We start from the raw sequence: 21,308 nt of genomic DNA, 5'->3' as shown, positions 1-21,308 counted from the left end.
TCTGGGCCCGCTATTATTTTCAATGTACATGCTCCATTCAGGCCAGATAATATCGAAACACAAGGTGAACTACCACAGTTATGCAGGTAACACTCAGCTTTACTTATCTATAACAGCAGATGACACTGTAGCTCTGTATCCTCTGATCCAATGTCTTACTTGTATTTCTGAATGGATGAGTAGTAATTTCCTCAAGCTTAATAAAAGGAAAAACAGAAATATTTTTTGCTGGTGTCAGGCCCTCTGGTCCCTATCAGATAAAACTGGCAAACCCCAGTTTGTTCATAGAGGCCAGTGGAACACTAAAAGATGCAGACACAGAGATATAATTTATTGTGCAATAAATGGCTAAAATAGTTCCAAAAAGTGCATGTAGCAAAAAGGTGAAAAATAATCCAATAGCTTTTAAAATGTACTAAAAATGCACAATAAATATCTCAAGCAACAAAAAAAAGAGAAAAAAAATATTGTGAAAATTGCACCCACCCAATTATCATTCCATCTTGGTTCTTCACTCCTAGAACATTCAAACGCTAAGAGGTTCATGGCCCCAAGCTTATCCTTTCTTGCCCTGTTTCTACTTTCCCAATAGGCTTTTATAATTTCAAAGATGACTGAAGATCTAATGTAAACCTTTTGTATTTTACAAGAATCAAAATAAATACCAATTGATTGTTGTGTCATATGATTACAGTATAAACTGGGAATATTGGGATAAGATCATACAGTTTAAGAATATCACACTGACTTTCCTGTACACACCTTAAAACCCACTTGTTAAGATATGTTTAAAAAAGGTCATTACTTTAGGCCATACTTTAAAACACAAAAAGCAGAAATTTATATGTACACAATACTGTATGTAACAAACATAAGCTGCAATAAAATTTTGTAGTTCCTGTTCTGAGCTCTGCATTCCCATTACCCTCTCTTTCCTTAGGGAAACAGATTGATGATTACTCTCACAGTTAAACAACTGACTAATCAGGCACAAAAGGCTCAAGTAAAAGTAGTATGATTTTAAGAAAACAAACCAATATTGTCAAATATACTGTACACTGTATATACTATCTAACAGGAGCAAGACATTGAAGTGGCGAAATAAAGCACATTTACAAATAGGCAATGAAAACAGTGTTTACAACTATACAGCTATTAATTTTTCAAACTTCACTAATTAACATATATACAATAAATACAGATATAAACAATATAATACATTAACAATACTGTACTGCGATACTGTATTCACACTGCTCCATTAGCTGCCTTTCCTAGCAACTTGATGCTATGGTGAGTTCTGGGCACAGGAACACTCCATACCCCTCTTTCCTTAAGCAAGAGTGGCACTGAGTGCCGAGTCCTCTCCTCGATATATGAAAGTTTTTGCCTGATTGGCATTTTCATTCTTTTCAGATTCCGAACTGTTCCACATTCCATAAGCAAAATAAATAATAAAACCGATAGCCATCCAGACACTGAAGCGCACCGAGGTGCCACCACTCATTTGCATCATGAGGTAGATATTTACAAAAATGCTTATCAGTGGAAGGATGGGCAGAAAACGTACCTTAAACAACAGGGATTCTTTGCTCTCAGGTTGTCTCCAGATAATAATGGTACAAACAAGGGACATAACTACCAGCACAGAGCAAAATGCAATCCACAAAATGTCACCATTTGCTATTCTATCAAGTTGAATAGCCAAAATGTAGCAAAGTACAGTGAAGATGGCAAAGATAACAGCTGTGGTAATATAGACGTTTACTCCAGATATCTTGGTTGGAATTTCAGAATTTGGCACAAACAGAAGTGCAACATGAAACTTGTTTTTCAGTGGCTTAATTCCATCAGAATATTCATCTGCAGTATCAGCATCATTCATTGCTGTTTTTTCTCTCCATTTAGCTCTACCATACTTTCAAATTTATCATCATTCTTAAGAGAACCTGGTTGGTATCTGAGAATGAGTACGCAAACTGCCACAAGAGAATAGGCCAAGAGAGTCCCAATTGACATAAGGTCTACTAAGTCTGAAAGCTCAAACAAGAAAGCCATCAAAGCTGCAATGAATCCAGACACAATTGTAGCCAGAAGTGGAGTTCTAGTTCTCTTGTTCATTCGAGATAGAAAACGTAAAAAGAAGGCCATCTTCTGCCATGGCATAGATGACCCTTGGCATGGGAAACATGGAACCTAGCAGACTCGTTGACAGAGCACAGAGAGAGCCAACTACAACAATATAGTGTGCTGGACCCCAACCCACATATCTGAAGGCTTCGGGAGGAGGGCTCCGGTCATTAAGCATATAGTAAGGCATCATGAGTGTAAAGGCTGCAGACACACCAAAGTAAGCAAAGAAGCAGATCAGCAAAGAAGAAACAATTCCTATAGGTATTGAGCGCTGGGGATTTTTTGCTTCTTCACTAGTGGTGGCAATGCAGTCAAAACCCCCAAATGCATAGAAGCACGTGGCTGCACCCGACAAGTCTCCACTAAATCCAATTGGAGCAAAACCTCCTGTTCCAAATTGAGTACTGTTTAAACCTGTGAAATTTGCAAAATCTTCTTCACCCAAACTCCAGTTCTTCACATCTCCCTTCACAAATCCAGATATGATGACAAATGACAATACTACCAATTTTATTCCAGTGAAAATCTTGTTTACAAGTGCTGATTCATTCACTCCAAATGCCAGTAATGCTGTCAACAGCATCACAAGTATTAAAGCGAAAAAATCAGGATATTCATCCAAAACACCTAGCACTTTAATAGAGACTGAATGTTTAAAGAAAGAAGAAATCCTTTCCTCTATCAGAGTGTCAAAAGTGGAGCTCCATGCACGAGCTACACTGGCAGTGCCAATGACATAGGAAAGAATCAGAGTGAAGCCAGTTATAAACGCCCAGATTTCTCCAACTGTAACATAGCTGTATAGGTAAGCAGAACCAGTCTTTGGAACCCAGGCACCAAATTCTGCATAGCAAAGACCAGCAAGGACAGAGGATAAAGCGGCAATTAGGAAGCAAAGAACAATAGCAGGTCCTGCCTTATCCCTGGCTACTTCTCCTGCTAGTACATAGACACCAGCACCCAGAGTGCTTCCAACACCCAGTGCAATTAGATCAATTGTTGACAAGCAGCGTGCAAATCGAGTTTCCTCTACACTGAAATCTAGAGTACGTCTTCGCAGTAGCATCTGTCCAAATTTACTCATCTTTTTACTTACCATGATGAATACCATTTAAAATGCAGCCAGGGACAGGTCAGTGACGAAAAGTGCAAGCAGGCAAGAAAACCAAGCCACTTCTATAATGTATACAGTCCGCGGTATCCTTCTCTAATCCAGGGCGGCACGATAGGTCTTCAATCGCACCTGAACCAACTCTTTTGCTGGGGCACAGTCAGAGGGAACTGCTATAGTTTTCCCTAAAACTGGCTCCCTCTCGAGATGGGCGGGAATTTTATGCCACCCCACTCGTCTCACTGGAGAACATATACAGCTACAGCAAGGTGGTGTTAGTTCAGCAATTTCACTCCTATCTATACACGGTTTGCCGTCGTCACAGTAACCTTAGTGTTTGATAGGATTTCAACACTACCCATTACTAGTACAGCCCCCCGTCCTCCGTCTACCGGATCGGAGCGTTCTCCATTAAACCTTAATTTCCATTATTTACTGCACTCAACATTCATACAAGCACATTCACATTAACTGTACAGTCTTCCACACATTCCATTTAAGTCTGTATGCCCATCCCTTTTTCCCTTACCTTGTTCTTTTTAGAGAGGCCAAATGCCTCTTGTCTCCGTTGGAGGAGCGGACACTCTTTGAAACTTTACACAAACAAGTTTAGCGAAATATCGCTTACCTTTCTGTGTGGACACCATCTGTGTTCATATCATAGAGCACCGTCCCTGCCGCTGGATCCCGCAGCTGCCTTCCCCGATCACGTCGGGGTCACCAAATCTTTCGTGGCGAAAAATTGTCACCAGAAGGCTTTTTACCTGAAATGAAGGCTATTTGGACTCAGGATAGGCAAACAGAGTCTATAATTTTATTGCAATAAAATAACCATAATAATAACACAGACTCAACCCAATACGGCCAAATTGAGCTGAGCCCCAAACAGTTCCGGACTACAAACTGATATAGTCATTTCTTATCACTCCAACCTCGCTCAAATTAGCTCATTTGCTCTTTTTCTCTGACTCCCCTCTGCTCCTGTCCGGCCGATACCTTGAGTTCCCATGGGAACCATTATTATCTCCTGACTTCCCTGCAGCTGGCCCCTCTGGTATTTTTACTGTCTATTGTCCATTTTTAGTTTCTATTTTGCTTATTTTTGATTGGTCTAAGGCTGGGCAGATGGTCCTTCTCCCATATTTGGTCAGTCCCTTATCACTTCCTTTCCCTTGGTGTTCAAGCTATTTTATAATGATGATTTAAAGCTACGCTTCAATTAAAAAGAAATATGGCATGTGATTTTATTTAATCATTTGTTTGGTATGCCTGACTTGCAGTAATATCTACACCAAGGTTGCTTATATATTTCTCTAGACTTTTTTATACTAATACATGAATACACTAATTTAACTTTTTATGCATTACATCATTTTGACCTTGTTAGTAGCAATGCCTTTTGCTGTTTCTGCTGATTCACTATCCCAGCTGGCTTCTCACGTGCCTACCAGGACCATTTTTCTGTATTGTGTCATTGGTATTGTTCCTCAGCTTCCTAACCTTCGAACACAGGTGTCCTGGTCCCCCCTTCTTCTGTCCTCGGGTAGTTTCTGTGCATCATTCTTGTCCTGTTCTATTCTTCCTCTCTTAATACTGGTAATTTTCCTTTTTTACTAGAAAATGTAATATGACTGATTTTTTAGTTAACCATTTGCTTGACCTATCTTATTTGCTTAATATTCTAATTTATGCTAAATCTAATGCTTCAGAATCTATTAATTACTTTTATGGTTATTTATGCTAATATGCTATTTATGCCTAATGTATAAAATGTTTTCCTTCTATACAGAGGATGGACAGGGCACAGTTAACTATACTCATCAGGACTCCTCTGTGAGGAACTACAGTATAAAATGCCCCTACATTGTTCTGAAGGGAGTTGCATCTTCATAGTTGGCAAAATAGAAATAGTGAACGTTTCAGAAATAAACTTGATCCCTTAGCATTAAAAGTCGAGGCAGAAGTAAAAAATTTAGGTGTAATCATGGACTCTGACTTAAACTTTAAATCACACATTAACCATATTACTAGGACTGCTTTTATTTCAGTTAAGGGACATTGCAAAAGTTAGACCTCATAAAATTTCAAGATGCTGAGAAATTAATTCATGCTTTTGTTTTTAGTTGACTAGATTACTGTAAGGCACTCCTAATGGGTCTATTTAAGAATGACATCAATTGGGTTACATTTAGCTCAGAGAAAGGAACCAGCAAGAATTTTAACCAGAAAAAGATAATTTGAGCATATCTTATCCATTTCAGCATTGTTACATTGGTTGCTGTATCCCTTAGAATTGATTTTAAAATACTGTTAGTGGTATATAAAGCTCCAAAAATTCTTGCTCCTTCCTATATTATGGAGTGCCTTTCTAAATACAATATTATTTCAAGAGCTAAGTATAAAATAAAACGTAAGGTGGCTTGATGCTGTTATGTAACAAAAATCTGTAATACTTTACCAATAGAGATAACCCAGGCTCAAGTGGAGCATTTTAATTGCTGCCTCTCCCTCTCTGAATTGATGGTGTTTATATCCATTCTTTTCATAAGAGCAATGCTGTGGATGATGTCTGCTCAGAACTATTTGTTGTACCAGCAATCAAAGATACAATGTCCTGTGACCGTTATCAGACTATTATGCGGTATTTGCGCTTTGACAACAAAGACTTATGGAGCAGTTTCTGGACAAAGGCAGAACCGTAACAACAGACAGCTTTTTCACAGTGCTTTTGCTGGCTAATAGACTGCTGCACCACAACACAGCTCTGTTTGGAACCATAAAGTAAAATGGCACTTCCACCTGCAGCTTAAGTTACATCAGTATGCGAGCAACTCTCCACGCTAGTGTTTACATCTGGCAGTGCCATACTGACGGTGTATGCACCCAAAAAGAGGTCTTTCTGTATTTTCAGTATCATGCACCATAACGTGGGGTACAGGCAAGACTGAAAAACAACATTGTTCAGAAAGATGCTAAAGGAGAGGTGCGAAGGAATTTAAGGTGGCCTGGGATTACAAGTTTTTTGTAGGCTTCAGGGATTCTAGTGTTAAGAACATTTTTGTTAGGTGGAATACCCAGTGGTGGCAGGGATGTCTGTTGACCTTGGAACCCCTGTGGATTTTGTTTTTTCTCCAGCATATCGCTCCTGGACATTTTGTTTATTTTTTTTTCTATATCTCCACGACTATTTGAGCATAAAATCTGACTTATCTTTATAGACTTAAAAATTAATCTATAGATAAGGACTAAGATACTGTTTCTATTACCTGTATATCTATGCTATATAATTGTGTAGTGATTTATTCTTATCTATTATTTTTGGTATGTAATTTATTCATTCATATTTTTATCCATCTCTAATTATTTTTCTTTCCTTTTTATTTTTTCATTATCATCTTGTAAAGCATTTTGAGATACATCCTTATTATTAAAAAGTGTTATACAAATATTTCTGGCATAAGGTAGGAACCAAACCTAGGGTAGATACCAGTTCATCTCAGATCACATTCAAAAGCAAACCTCATTTATTACACAGCACATTTCAGACAATAAATAACCTAGCTGAACATCTTTGGATTGCTGAATGAAACAGGGAGAATGTGTTATGTACTGAGCAATAAAGCTTTTGTTTCTGTATATTTAATGATATACTGTGGATTCAGAAAGTATTCAGAACCCTTAACTTTATGCACACGTTATTGTTTACCCAAAATTTGCAGCTTTAGTTTGCTTCATGGTATCCTAGCAATAGTGTGACAAGTTGAAATGATTCCAAAGACAAAATATCTTCGTTTTTAAAAGCTTTAGGAAAAGTTCAAAGTAAAACAGTTCACACAAAAATTATACATGTTGCAAAATAAAGAAAAGTTCTTTTATAGCTTATATCTTGTTTCGTTTCTTTAAGTTTGCTTATATAGTTGAACCATTTCTAAACGGTCAGAAAACTGTATGCCTATCCCAGTGGTTCTCAAACTGTGAGGCAGGAAGTAACAAAAAGAGATGTGAAAAAAAGAAAACAAGAATCGAAAATATGAAAAATACATCTATTGAAACCAAAACAAATTAACTTAAACTACACTCTGATACTAGAAAAATAAATATAGTTATATAAATGTCGATAAAAGTTAAGTAGGTATAATAAAATATGCATCTATGATATATCATTAATTAAAAGAGAACAAATTAATATTAGTGGGCTCCTTTCAAAAAAACATTGGGGGGGGGGGGGCATGATTAAAACTGTTATGAAAACTCAGATTGCGAATACTTAAAGGTTTGGAAACGCTGGCCTGTCCCATTCACAAACTGCAAATGAGTCTCTATCAGTCCATGCTAACAATAAGACTTATTCCAAACACACTGACTCAATTAACACACTGTATTACTGATATAGCAAGAAACGTCTATCTCATATTAACTTACAGGGGGTGAATGGCTATACTATAATCTATAACTATGAAAGAAAATTGTATTCTGTTCAACTTAAGCAGTCACTAGTATGGGTTTAGCTTAAAGCTTTATCCTTCTAAGATTACAGTGTTGTAGGTTTCATTTTAAATGGATACATTTACCAATTTTGACCACTAATCTACACACAATATAACCCATAATGACAAACTAAAAACATGATTTCAGAAAGGTAAATACTAAAAATTTAAAAAAATTATTCAACAAGTTTGCTGTGGTCAGGGGCACCCTGTTTGCTTGAATTTTCCCTGAGATGTGTCTAGAACTTGACTGGAGTTCACCTACGGCAATCTGAATTGACAGGACATTGTTTAGAATGGCACACACCTGTGTATATACAGTAAGATCCCACAATTCACACTGCATATCTGGAGAAAAACCAGGCCATTAAGTCCAAGGAACTCTCTCTATGGATCACTGTAGTGTGGCATACATCAGATCAAGGGTACATAACCATACCAGAAGTACAGTGGCCTCAATAGTTTTGACATGGAAAAAGTTTAGAACCACCAGGACTCTTCCTTGAGTTGGCTGGCCAGTCAAACTGAGTTACCAGACATGAAGGTCTTTGGACAGGGAGGTGACCAAGATCCAAATGGTCTCTCTCACAGAACTTCAGAAGTCATCTGTGGAGATAGGAGAAACCGTGAGAAGGACAAACCTCTCAGCAGCACGCCATTAATCAGGCATTTATGGTAGAGTGGCTAGAGTAGTGGTTCTTAACGTTCAGTCCTCAAGGCCACACTGTGCTGCAGGTTTTTCTCCCACCCCACTTTTTATCTTAATTGGACTTCTAACTCAATGAAGCAAGCCGTGGTTTACCAGTTTCTATGTTTTTTGCAACCATCTAGAAATTACAGAGGTTATATTATATTTTTACTGAATGAAGAAGAAATGTAGATATTAGATGGGTAAAAATGCATTGTTTTTCCTATTAAATATTTTTGTATGTTTTAATGTTATAGTTATTTAGCAGTTATTCACTGATAAGTACAAAAGTGGGTAACAGTGAAGTAGCTGCTCCTCTAAGTGGCATTTGTGCTGGTGTGTGCTCTGCTCAATATCAGTTGTTTGTATTCAGATACAATGAAGAAAGCAAACTCCACAGAAAAAGTTAATTAAAAGAAAACAAAGTATGCATATAAATATACTGAAAACATTAAAATATGTCTTAATTTCCTAAAAATGTGTCTTTGACCCTATTTTACTTTGCTAAATGCTAAATAAAAGGAAAAAATGGTCAGCTATTTAAATTTTGAAAATCAATTAAATATAACAATGACTGACTGATCGAATAAAAGGCCTTCTGGGAGTTTGCCAAACGACATCTAAAAGATATAAGGAAAAACATTCTCTGCTGTGATGAGACAAAGTGGAGTTCTCTGGGAAGAACCCTAAGCATTATGTCTGGTGAAAACCATGCACTGCTCATCATCTTTCTAATACCATCCCTACATTGAAGCATTTTTTGTGGCAGCATCATACTGTGGGGATGCTTCCCAGCAGTAGGGGCAGGGAGACTGGCCAAAACTGAGGGAAGGATGAATATGGCCAAATCCAGAGAGGTACTTTTATGGAATGTTTAGTTAATATATAATCTTTAGAAATGATTACACATGAATTTGAGATAATGAATTAATTAAAACATAAGGAAAAGGACTGAAGGTGACCAACAGGGTGCTAACATGGTTAACTAAACATGGCTTAAAGCTTTAGCATGTGAGGCTTTTATCTCATCTTAGATGAACCATGAAGTAAATGAGTACTAAACACCCCTTAAAAAGCAAGGACAACCAAGTGAGAAAGCCAAACACCATTATTATGAACTGATGATAGTAGCAATGGAAAATCCCTTAAGATATCCCTATTAATGAAGAAATTGTTAGAATAGTGAAAGAATTGACATGTATACGAAGTTAGTGGTGGCTGCAGTTGATTGGTTAAGATGACAGAGTTCTGCATGTTAAGAGTTAGATGGCATGTTGTATTAGATAAGGTAATGGTAATAGAAAAGTATAAAAGGGAATTAATTGTTTAATAATAAAATAATAATTCATTACATTTATATAGCGCTTTTCTCAGTACTCAAAGCGTTATCCACACAGGGACGAACCGGGAAGCAAACCCACAATCTTCCACAGTCTCCTTACTGCAAAGCAGCAGCACTACCACTGCGCCACCTGTGAGGATTAAACACCTGTGTGTTTAATTAATTGCTCACTCCATGGACGGAGACATTTGTGCATATCCATGTGCAAATAAAGAATTGTTCTGCATTCTCATCTTATTCCGTGACTGACTTCTTTGAAAGCTGAATAAAGGTTTATTGTAACACTTAAAGAAAACCTGCTCCAGAGTGCCTGCAACTACACTAGTGCACTACAAAGTCCTTAAGCATACAGCCTAGATAACGTTGGAGTAGCTTTGAAACAGCAAATGTATCCATTTAAAATTTAATCTGTAACACAGTATATTGTGCATAAAGTGAAAGGATCTGAATACTTTCTGAATCCACTGTATTTGTGTGTTTGGGTGCAAATAGCAAGAACTGAGACTTGTTTTTATATACTGCCATTTCATTTCTTTGGACTGCATTTGCAAAAAAATTACAATGGATGCTTTTATGAAAACACTTTCTGATGCCCACATAACTCATATGTTAGCATTTACCTAATCACACCAATAGACTGGCACACCATCTGGCATACTCCTTCATAAAAAAATATGTGCACAGAATAATACGATAGATAGATAGATAGATAGATAGATAGATAGATAGATAGATAGATAGATAGATAGATAGATAGATAGATAGATAGATAGATAGATAGATAGATAGATAGATAGATAGATCAATCTTTACTTTTCTTGCAATTGTTAATAACCAATTAAATAAAGTTCATACTAGAGAATTGTATCTGCATGTCAGAGTCTGTGCCATGTACAGTATGACAAGCAGGCCAGCAGGTTTAAGAGTGATTTTAATTTATTATAAGCATAGGAAAGAATGTAATAATTGGAAATGCTGATGTAATATTAATTTTGTTTAATTACATTGTGACTATGTTTAATTAGTTTGCTGATCTGATGCTTAATTATTATTTCTGGTGAACGATTATTTTAATAATGTTTTTCAATTACTTTTGTGCACTGCACCATAGCAGTTTGCTAGAAAGGCACAAAGGCAATTATATTTTTTAGAGCTTGTATGGATTCTTATTCAGTATACTAAATTTATTCTCTTAATATATTGAACACTCAGTTTTGGCCCATTCTGTATTAAGTTCTGCCTTGCATTGACCCCCATAACACTGAAATGGTTTAAGCAGGTTCAATAACATTTAAGGAAACATTCTGCTGTCAGGACACTGAAATGTTAGCGGTGGGTGTCTGTCCATACTACATGCTCAGGAAGTTTTCTCATGCCATTTTAGTTGTTGTTTACATTCCTCCAAAGGCGGATGTAGAGAAGCATGTGACATCATACTTGCAACAATCACGAGAATCCAGATGCAACACCCAGAGGCTTTCATTGCCATTTCTGCCTATTTCAATGATACTTCACTGGAGTGGACTCTGACTTCCTTCTTTCAGTATGTTGACTGCCCCACCAGAAACAACAGGACAATTGATCTTCTTTATGCAAATGTGAGTAATGCTTACCAAGCCACTCTGACCCCCCCCAAACGACACCCTAACCCGGGTAAATCTGTCCATTATCTTGTTTACCTACAGCCTTAGTACAAGCCTCTAGTTCAAAGACAACCAACAACCACACGCTACTTCAGGAAATGGTCTCCTGAAGCTGAAAATGCCATTAGAGACTGTTTTGAGTCTACTGACTGGAATATTCTGCAGGGACCACATGGAGAGGATATTGAGGGGATTACAAACTGCGTAACAAGACTATCTGAACTTCTATATGGACAGTTTTTTTCCTGTTTAAACTGTTTGCTGCTTTGCTAATAATAAACCCTGAATTACCAGTGATGTTAAGGGTCTTTTTAACAAGAAGATGAGAACATTCAAAAATGAGAACTAGGCAGAGCTGAGGAGTGTACAGAAGGAACTTAAGGTTAGACTAATAGAGGCTAAGGAGTCCTACAGGAGCATACGCTGCAGCAAAATAACATCAGGGAGGTGTGAGATGGTATGAAGACCATCACAGTCTATAAGCAAAGGAATAGCTGCACAGCAGAGGGTAATGTGGAGAGAGCGAATGTTGAATCTCTTCTACAATTGATCCAACTGCCCTGCTTCTGCTTTAACTGCCACAAACTCACCGGCCACCAAACCCTCCTTCACGGCTAACCCTTTATTTTCTTTACCTTTCTCTGTTATTGGGTGCCTTTGTCCATTGGAATTAAATGATGGTAACTGGAGCACATTTGTTTTAAGAAACAGAATAATACATTGAGAAATACAAGGATTATAGAAATATGATAACTGCATATATATTGACATAGAAGGAAGGAAGCCAGGCAGACAAAAGAATAACACACAAAGAGGTTGACAGTTTACTGGCTATTTGGAGTTCTAATTTATCTTGGCACAGATAGACAGTTTTAAATTATATTAAAAAGACGGATGATGTCCAATGGTATGTTTAGTTGTTTGTTGTTGTTGCTGCTCTGGGTTCAAGTGAAGGGCTTTCCTTGCAATAGAGTGCACTCTTTATCTTTTCTTACAGGTTCCTTTGTTCTTGATATGCTATGATGCTGCCTTCCTCATCTCGCTGATAGGCTTTTTGCTGTGTCCTCTGCAACTTTGTAGGGAAATGCATTACTCTTCCTGGCATAAAAGGTGCTGAAGTTCCCTTCCTGAAGTAATGCTGCTTCTCAGTACTGTCAGACAGTCTCAGTCACTGGCACAGAGCTTGCCTTGGCTTCAGCTCTCCAAAGAGAAGAGGATTATCAGCTTTCAGCTTCCCCCAAAGAGAGAGAAGCTTGTTGCCTTTTGGGTTTTAGAGAAGAAAGATGAGTATAGCTAGTTTTGAAGGAAGGTGTAACCTCAGGTGATTAGATAAAACTCACTTCCAGTTACAGAACCCGTGCCTATTAGGAGATTATTGTAAACTCATTGTAGTTTTATTAAACTTTACTGCTGTGTTTCTAGTCTATTACCAGACATGTGGATGGGACATATAACATCATTACATCATCATTAAATAAAGATGGTGGCACAGTAACCTCAGTATCCTGGTTTAAGAGTCCATTCATTATTTTCTTTAACCTTAGTATAATGGAAGGTAAAAGGCACTTCTTAGTGTTAGGACTTTTTTGCTTATCTTTTCTCACTGCAATGTTTTTATGCTTTGGGCTTTGATGTTGTGGGAACTAGCCCGGACACAGACAGGAAGACATCGTTTAAATCACTACACACGCTTTATTTACAATATTTACAATAAAGTGAATCGCACACAAACCCAGTACCACAGCACCAATCACCCCACAGTCCAGGCCTCTTCCTTAATGCCCTTCTTCACCGCCTCTACTCCTCTCCTCCGACTTCCGGCCTTCTTCCACCCGACTCCAGCCATTGAATGGAAGGAGGCAGCCCCTTTTATACACACCCGGATGTGCTCTAGGTGCCTCCCGATAAGCTTCCGCTGGCCCTTCCTGGTGTAGCGGAAGTACTGGCTGCACACCTGGAAGCACTCTGGGTGTCCCTGGTCTTCTTCCCCCCAGCACTTCCGGGTGTGGTGGAATTGCTGAGGGCCAGGGCTCCATAGGCATTGGGGCGCCCCCTGGCGGTGACCACAAGCCCTATAAGGATGAGCTTCTAAGCTCCGTTCCCGTGGCACCCAAAGCCACCAGGGCAGTCGCCCCCTCGTGGTCTGGAGGAGGCGTAAGCCCTCCTCCGGTCCTTCCAGGGATCCCAGCTAGGTGCCACCACCAGCCGCTTGACACAATGTATAACTTTCTGAATGCTTCTGGTATTTCTGACATTTGCCTTTCAAATGGAAACATGCTGAGCCAGTCCAGCCAGGCTACTCTATCCTCAACATTCATCAGCAATAGATGGCATGTATATATTCATAACAAAGATTTTTAAAAAGTATTTTTTGTTTTCTCAGAATTTCTTTTTTAATCAACAAAAAGCATTCAATAACTTTTTAGGCAATAATAAGACAAACTATGTTCTGTGAGTCAGTCATCACAAAACATAAATGTTTATACAGCAGGTGAGGGGACGCTGGCGCACGGATGTTGTTGCTGCTCCTCCCTGTTAACAACACTTTTCGCAAAATTCGCCTTAATTCTACACTTTCTTATGCTTGTTTTATTTCTTTTATTGTACGTATATTTCGTGGATACAGCTGACTCGAATTGTATGGATTTGGCTTAATATTTACAGATTTTATGGACTCTACTTTGACTGGGAACAGCTGAGTCTGTGGATCACGGGACGAGAACCTACGGACATTTCCTTGTACCTGGCAATCTAGGACCTCGGGATGATCTGTCTCTGTGATTATATTAAATTCGCTATGCTAATCTGCTCCCGTTTCATCTTACAGTACTCTACGACTGGGAACTGATCTGATGTTCATACTAATCTGGCTTTTGGTTCCGGGGCGATCACACCTGAAATTACCAAGCGTTATTGTTTGTGGCTGTGTATTGGAACCTCCAAATACTGCTACCTCCTCCTGCTATGCTTTCTGCTGCTTGCTATCGCCGTTCACCTATGCTACCACACCCGCCTGTCCTACCGGTTCCGCTGTGCTGTGCTGCTTCTCCACTGCTATTCAGATAAGTATTGCCCAGTATCATGCTAAAATACTCTCATGACAAACTCCTTCTTATTAAATAGTTTGTCCAGAGCAAATGGTCTAACTGGAACATCTAAAGGACACCGGTATTTTGCAGCGCCCGAAATATATACATCGCGGGTCAGGTCGCCGCCACTGCCGGGCTGCGAATGAAAAGACCACCGGCAGCATTTGCTCAGGAATATGCCGTCCTTCTCATGACCCTGGAAATAGAAGTGTCAGTGTGCCAAATTTACATTATGTGGAAATAAACCCTGATTGCGGCTCTGTGCAAAAAGAAGCCTCATTAACTAATATTGCACTGTGTAACTCGAGGTCTCTTAATGGCAAAGCATTGGTGCTGTCAGAACTCATCACTGACACCAAACTTGATATTCTGTGTCTAATGGAGACTTGGCAAAAACCAAACGAATTTACGTCTCTCACGGAGGCGACTCCAATTGGTTTCACTTTCCACACAGAGCCTCGCAGCTCAAGACAAGGCGGTGGGCTTGCAGTAATTGTCAGAGCAGACTTAAAAATTAAACGAATCCCAATTGACTGTCCATTGTCTTTTGAGTGCCTGGCTCTTAAACTAATAACGAAATCAGGTCCTGTCTCACTCATTGTTCTTTATTGTCCCCCAAAATACAATGCATCCTTCTTATCCAATCTGATTGAACTTTTGACCCACCTAAGCTCTTACTCTCAGAGAATTATCCTTCTTGGTGATTTCAACATCCATATTAATACCCCCACATCTAAACTGAGAAATTAATTCTTATCCTTACTGGACTGCTTTGACTTGACACAACATGTTGATTTTCCAATCCACTCTGGTGGTCGTATATTGGATCTGATCTGCACTTCTGGACTATCTGTTGCCAACATTTACAGCATTGATTTGGGACTCTCTCACCATAAAGCATTATTTTTCACTGTCTCACTGCCTTTCCCTCCTCTTACCTGTAAATGACAAATTTCTATCTCTATCCTTTCTGGATCAATTTCTGATCTTTTACTGTCTTCACCTATTCCATCAACACTAGATAGTCTTGTTGATCACTATAACTCAGCCCTTCATTCAGCATTAGATAAAACAGCTCCTTTAAAACATAAGGAGGTTTCCTTTAAACGTTCAGCTCCTTGGTATAACTCAGAATTGCAATCTATGAAAGCAGCTGGCCGACGCCTTGAGAGAATGTCACGTAAGACTGGCCTCACCGTGCACATCCAGGCTTTCTCTGACCACCAAAGAGCTTACAGAGAAGCACTAACTTCTGCCAAGAACACCCATTACGGCAGAATAATAGAAAGTTGTCATGATAACCCAAGGGTTTTGTTCTCTGTAGTTAATAAACCACTCAAACCCGCATCTGGCCCAGCTACCTCTTCTATTGAAGTCTGTGAGGAATTCCTCCACTTTTTCCATAACAAAATTAACGATCTAAATAATTAATCGAACATAAACACATCATCTGTTTATATCTCTCCCTGTCTTCCCACTCCATCCAGCTCCTTCTCTAAGTTCTCACCAGTCACATCTGCGTTTGTTAATAACCTGCTTTGTAAGATGAGGCCGACTACTTGTGTACTGGACCCCATCCCCATCACACTACTTAAATCCATGCCATAATCCTGACTGTTACAACAATAGTAAACTCATCCCTTGACACTGGCTCTGTGCCGCTCACTTTTAAAATTGCTTCTCTAACCCCAGTGTTAAAAAAGTCTGGTCTTGATGCTGACAATCTTAACAATTTCCGGCCTATTTCCCACTTACCTTTCCTGTCAAAAGTTCTTGAGCGTGTTGTAGCTTCCCAACTCACCAATTGCCTAACCTCTAATAATTTGATGGAACCCTTTCAGTCTGGTTTCAGGGCGCGGCACAGCTGTGAAACTGCTCTGCTACGGGTATCCAATGATTTGCTTATGGCAGCAGACTTTGGACAAACCAGCATATTAATTCTGTTAGACCTCAGTGCAGCATTTGACACTGTCAGACATGACATCCTACTGTCCAGAATGGAGAACATGCTGGGTATCTCTGGCACTGCCCTCCAGTTGTTCAAGTCCTGTCTGACTGATAGGCAAGAGTTTGTTAGTCTTGGCAACAGAAGATCCAGCTCAGCGCTGGTCACACAAGGAGTCCTTCAAGGCTCTGTCCTCGGTCCTCTGTCCTCTGCTTTTCTGTATTTACATGCTTCCCCTTGGCCATATTATCCGAAGCTATGGACTGGGTTATCATTTTTATGCAGATGATACTCAACTCTACTTCAATGTTAAAAGTGGAACTTCATCAGAGCTTTGTCTGCTCACAACCTGCCTTAGTGAAATTAAAACCTGGATGGAGCAGAACTCTTTAAAATTAAATTGCAATAAAACTGAACTCCTGCAAACTGGGACTAAACTGCAACTTAATAAAATGAGCTCCTTCCCAGTCTATCTTGGCAGTGATCTTATCAGACCTGCCTCTACTGTAAAAAATCTTGGTGTCATTTTTGATTCCTCCCCCTCTTATTCCGCCCACATAAATCACATTAAGAAACTTTTTTACTTTCACCTCCATAACATATCCTGTGTTCACTCCTTCCTCTCCTTCTCTAATGCTGAGAAACTTGTCCATGCTTTTATCACATCCCGCATCGATTATTGTAATTCCCTACTGGCAGGTGCCCCTTCTAATCTTATATCACAGCTCCAGCTTATTCAAAACACAGCTGCAAGAGTCCTTACTCGAACCAGCAGCAGCGAGCGCATCACACCCATCCTGCTCCGTCTTCACTGACTCCCTGTGTCTTACAGAATCGAATATAAAATCCTACTAATAACCTACAAAGCCTTAAATAACCTTGCGCCAAACTACATCAGTGACCTTCTCCATCACTATGTGCCTGTCCGCCCACTAAGGTCCTCTGATTCTGGCAATCTTGTTGTGCCCCACACTAATCTACACTCCATGGGTGACAGGGCCTTCAGCTGTATAGCGCCCAGACTCTGGAATGACCTACCGAAATTAATCAGGTCAGCTGACTCCTTGAATTGTTTTAAAAAACAACTCAAAACTCATCTGTTCAGGAAGGCTTTTAACTCTACTTGACTTTATCACCCTTCTCTCAGTTTACTTCTCTGTCAAGATGCTAATGTAACCTGTGTGTGTGTGCTGGACCTTCAATTATGTTGTCTGTTTTTTTTTCAGAGTTCACTGTCTTAATCTTCTTTATTTATTTATCTGGTTTGTACAATGCTATATACTGTATACGCTGCCGTTCTTTATTATATTCTGTAAGTGCCTTGAGCATGGGAAAGGCGCTATATAAATAAAATGTATTATTTATTATTATTATTATTATTATCACTTGTGTTCAGTGGAAATTTCAGGCACCTTTTCTAACACTAGCTTAAATACTCAATAAGGTGAGCATACAAGTGTAAAAAGTCGTTGGATACAAAAAAACAAAAGTTACCAAAGTAGAGTTTTGTTATTCTAGTATTTTAAAAGCTACTTTTTGTTTATTTTTAAATGATTTATGGATTTAATTAGTGTTTACAAAGATTCTAAGTAGGATTTATGATATGTATGACATAAACTCTACTGCCCAGATTAAGGCAAAAGTCTTAAATATAAACTTTTAAAGCTATTTGTAGAAGTTTGCATCTCTTTGTCATTTACATGTTTCATAATGGCACGTACAGGGGCTCTGCCATATAAGTGAAAAAGAAGAGGATTTTCAAGGTTCAGTGCTGTTCTTTATAATGTGATGTTGCTGCTAAACAATTTATAACTTTTTTTTTCTTGCAATTCTTTCACATTAGTGATGTCGTCTGAATTGGAAATAACTGTCATGAGCAGGTTGAATTGTGTGCAATTTAGTGGGCTGTTACCCTCAACATTACTTCTATATCTCAGGCTTGACTGAGTTTTTGTGCACTTCAGAATGTGATTTTTAAGTCACAGCTTAGGGAAACAGATAAAAGAGATTTAGCATAAAGATCTGCAGGTGTCTAAGTGGTACAATTTGACATAAATTACTGCAACGTGTATATTCCTGCCTTATTTAGTATTCTTTACTTTGGTGATGTAGTCACCACGAACACATTTGCCACCCTCCATTTCCACACAATTTACAGAAAATTTTAAAAGCTTTTCTATGATATGTATCTTTAGTGTTTTTCTTTATATAGTATATTGTAGTGGTGACACAGTAGCTCAGTGATTAGTGCTGCTGCTTCAAAGATCTGGCATCCTATGTCAGAATTCTAGTTCTGGTCATTTGCTGTATGGCATTTGCATGTTTCTCCAGAGTGCTTTTTTCTCTGCGTAAGTGGGAACTATAATTAACTGGCATCCTGTCCAGGTTTGGCTCTTTCCTTACACTCAGTGCTGATTTTATCTTCTTGTTTGATTTACAGAATCTGATTAATTTATACCACATTACAGAGATCTGTTTTTACTTTGATGGTAAAGCCTCAAATCATATGTAAAAATATCTACATGAATATTTATTTTTTATGTACAATTACACTAGATAATTAGAATATAGTATATACAGAAATTAAAATGTATATTATGATAAAATACTTATTTTAATTAAGCACTTGTTTTACTGTGTGATTCTACACCTTATATGATATTATTATTTCAAAGTAAATTGTAATCTCACCGCCTATGTGGCTTAAGCACATTTAAACTCTGAATTGCACTAAGCCCTGCTATGCACTGAGTCTTACATGTAATAACATGGCCAATGTAAAATGACACCCTGAAAGACTAGGTGGAGGATTAGCAATACGTGGGCAAGGTTGAAAAGGATAGAAGAAAAAAATGTCAACATGCCAAAAGGTGCTGGTTATTAGAATAATAAATAATGGGCTTAACCAAATGGAAAAAGTGGGCTTGTCTACGTTATCAAGCTAACGGTCCCATGGACGGATGCAGTTGACAAAGCTCTTGAACGTAAGAAGCTGCATTACTGCAACCTAGCAATGGAAGCAGAGGAGAGAGGATGTAATGAGAAAGTACGCCTAGTTGAAGTGGGGTGCAGGGGCTTTATAGCCAGTTCCACAGCAAAGTTCCTCAGGGAGGTAGGTGCCAGAGAGAAAGCCCACAGAAAAGCAATCAAAGAACTGCACAGCACCACTGAAAGGAGTGGCCACTGACTGTGGCTGGAAAGGAAAGATTCCGCTTGGACTGCTAAGTTGACCAGCTGACCACAAGACACAAACCCAAGTCTGATCAGCCTGTGGAGGGCCTGCCACAGCGGAGGATGTCTTGTGATAAAAGGCCAAAACACCCAATGATACAGAGGTGCACAAATGATGTGTCCTCATTGTGGCAACGTCGCCTTGTGGCCGTCTCTAAACAGCACCCTCGGAAGACAATAGTGGTGCAGAAACACTAGGGACTGTAACATCCAGTCCTTTGTTTGAAATCTGAATCCATACAAAGATGGCAAAATACCATAAGGTGTTGTCCATTAGCATAATCAGGAATGTCAACATATCTGTGTTAAGCTATGTATAAAAATGTCTCCCACCTTTGGGTCACTCCATGGACCGAGCACAACTGTTAATATCTTTTGAATGTAAGTCTAAAGTAAAACCAGAAAGCTTTTGGGGTCTGCATGATTTCCTGGCTTTATATATTATTGGTTTGGGATGTTATTCTATGACAGTCGTTGTCTAAAAACCCAAACAGTATCTAATGTGATTCAAAAACAAAATGTGAAAACTTCCATGGGTGTGATAACAGAATTTTAATATATTTTTTTAGCATAAACAGTTCCTGAGGTAAGGATTTGCTCACCATAGTCATCTCTTCCATCTAACTATCCATTTTGTGTACCTCGTCAGTATCACAGAAAGTTGGAGACAATCCCAAATGTTCTGTCTTCTCTGGTATTCTACTGTCATTTATTTAAATATTTTGAATGATAAATCAGCAGTGGCTGACTAACTGACTAATTTGTTCCTGAAGAAACTCACCATCTGTAGTGTTAGGAGAAACCATGAAAAGTGTGGAGGAAGTGGAGACCGAACTGAAACCATCACTTACCTTATCACCCTCAGTCTGACAATAAACATCACAGATGAAGGTCTTATAGTGTTATTGCACTATCTAACTAATCTGGATGGACTGCATGGTGGTTTTCATTTCTAAACATGGTGGCAGTGTGACATTTAGTAGTGGTTAAGGCTTTGGACTTCAGACTCTTGAGATTACGGGTTTAAACCCTACTAACACTGTGTGACTATGAGCAAGTCACTTCACCTGCCCTGTGCTCCATTTGGAAATATTAAAGAAACGTGTAAAGAATTGTATCATAAATGTTGTAAGTCACCTAGGATACATGTGCCAGCCAAGTAAGTACATAAAAAATAAACTTCTTATATTCTGTTTGGTAGTGTTGCTATTTTTTGTATTTCAAATATAACAGTCTAAAGTGGTTTTCTTTAGTTCTAGAGATTTATTTCTGATACGTATATTAGCTTTTTCACCACACTGCATGATACTCAGACACTTGGATTATTTGACATTGCTATATTAGGTGGATTTGACACTTTGCAGTTCTTTCCAGCTAGTTTGATTCCTGCTTGAAATACATCTATCAGTTTTGCCTTCTCTCACTGGCATATAGAGCAACTGTCTATTTATTCTGCCACTGTAATGGATTTCACACTTACACTACCAAACTGGAAATGGGTTGAGGGATGTCCTACTGGAAGTAAAAACTCACAATGGCAGGGGTGTAGTAGCTCGAGATTCCAGCATGGAAACGTGGGAGCCATTAGGTGCTGGTAGACCAATTAATTCTTAGCATTATAGGAAAAGCATTCAGAGTC

The 21,308-nt window shown here is 38.7% G+C and overlaps 1 protein-coding gene across 1 annotated transcript; it reads right to left on the bottom strand.

The window, feature by feature from the left end:
- Positions 1-689: 689 nt before the first annotated feature.
- LOC114650114 (cationic amino acid transporter 3-like) lies at positions 690-3,301 on the bottom strand. The gene is given in 3 exon segments (XM_051926156.1): positions 690-1,897; positions 1,900-2,136; positions 2,138-3,301. Coding segments are annotated over 3 exon segments (1,908 nt in total). The 5' UTR covers positions 3,245-3,301; the 3' UTR covers positions 690-1,333.
- Between the last annotated feature and the right edge of the window lie 18,007 nt (positions 3,302-21,308).

This window comes from Erpetoichthys calabaricus, chromosome 4 (genome assembly GCF_900747795.2).
Source record: "Erpetoichthys calabaricus chromosome 4, fErpCal1.3, whole genome shotgun sequence".
Lineage (NCBI taxonomy): Eukaryota > Metazoa > Chordata > Cladistia > Polypteriformes > Polypteridae > Erpetoichthys > Erpetoichthys calabaricus.
This window is presented reverse-complemented; position numbering and strand designations above follow the sequence as displayed.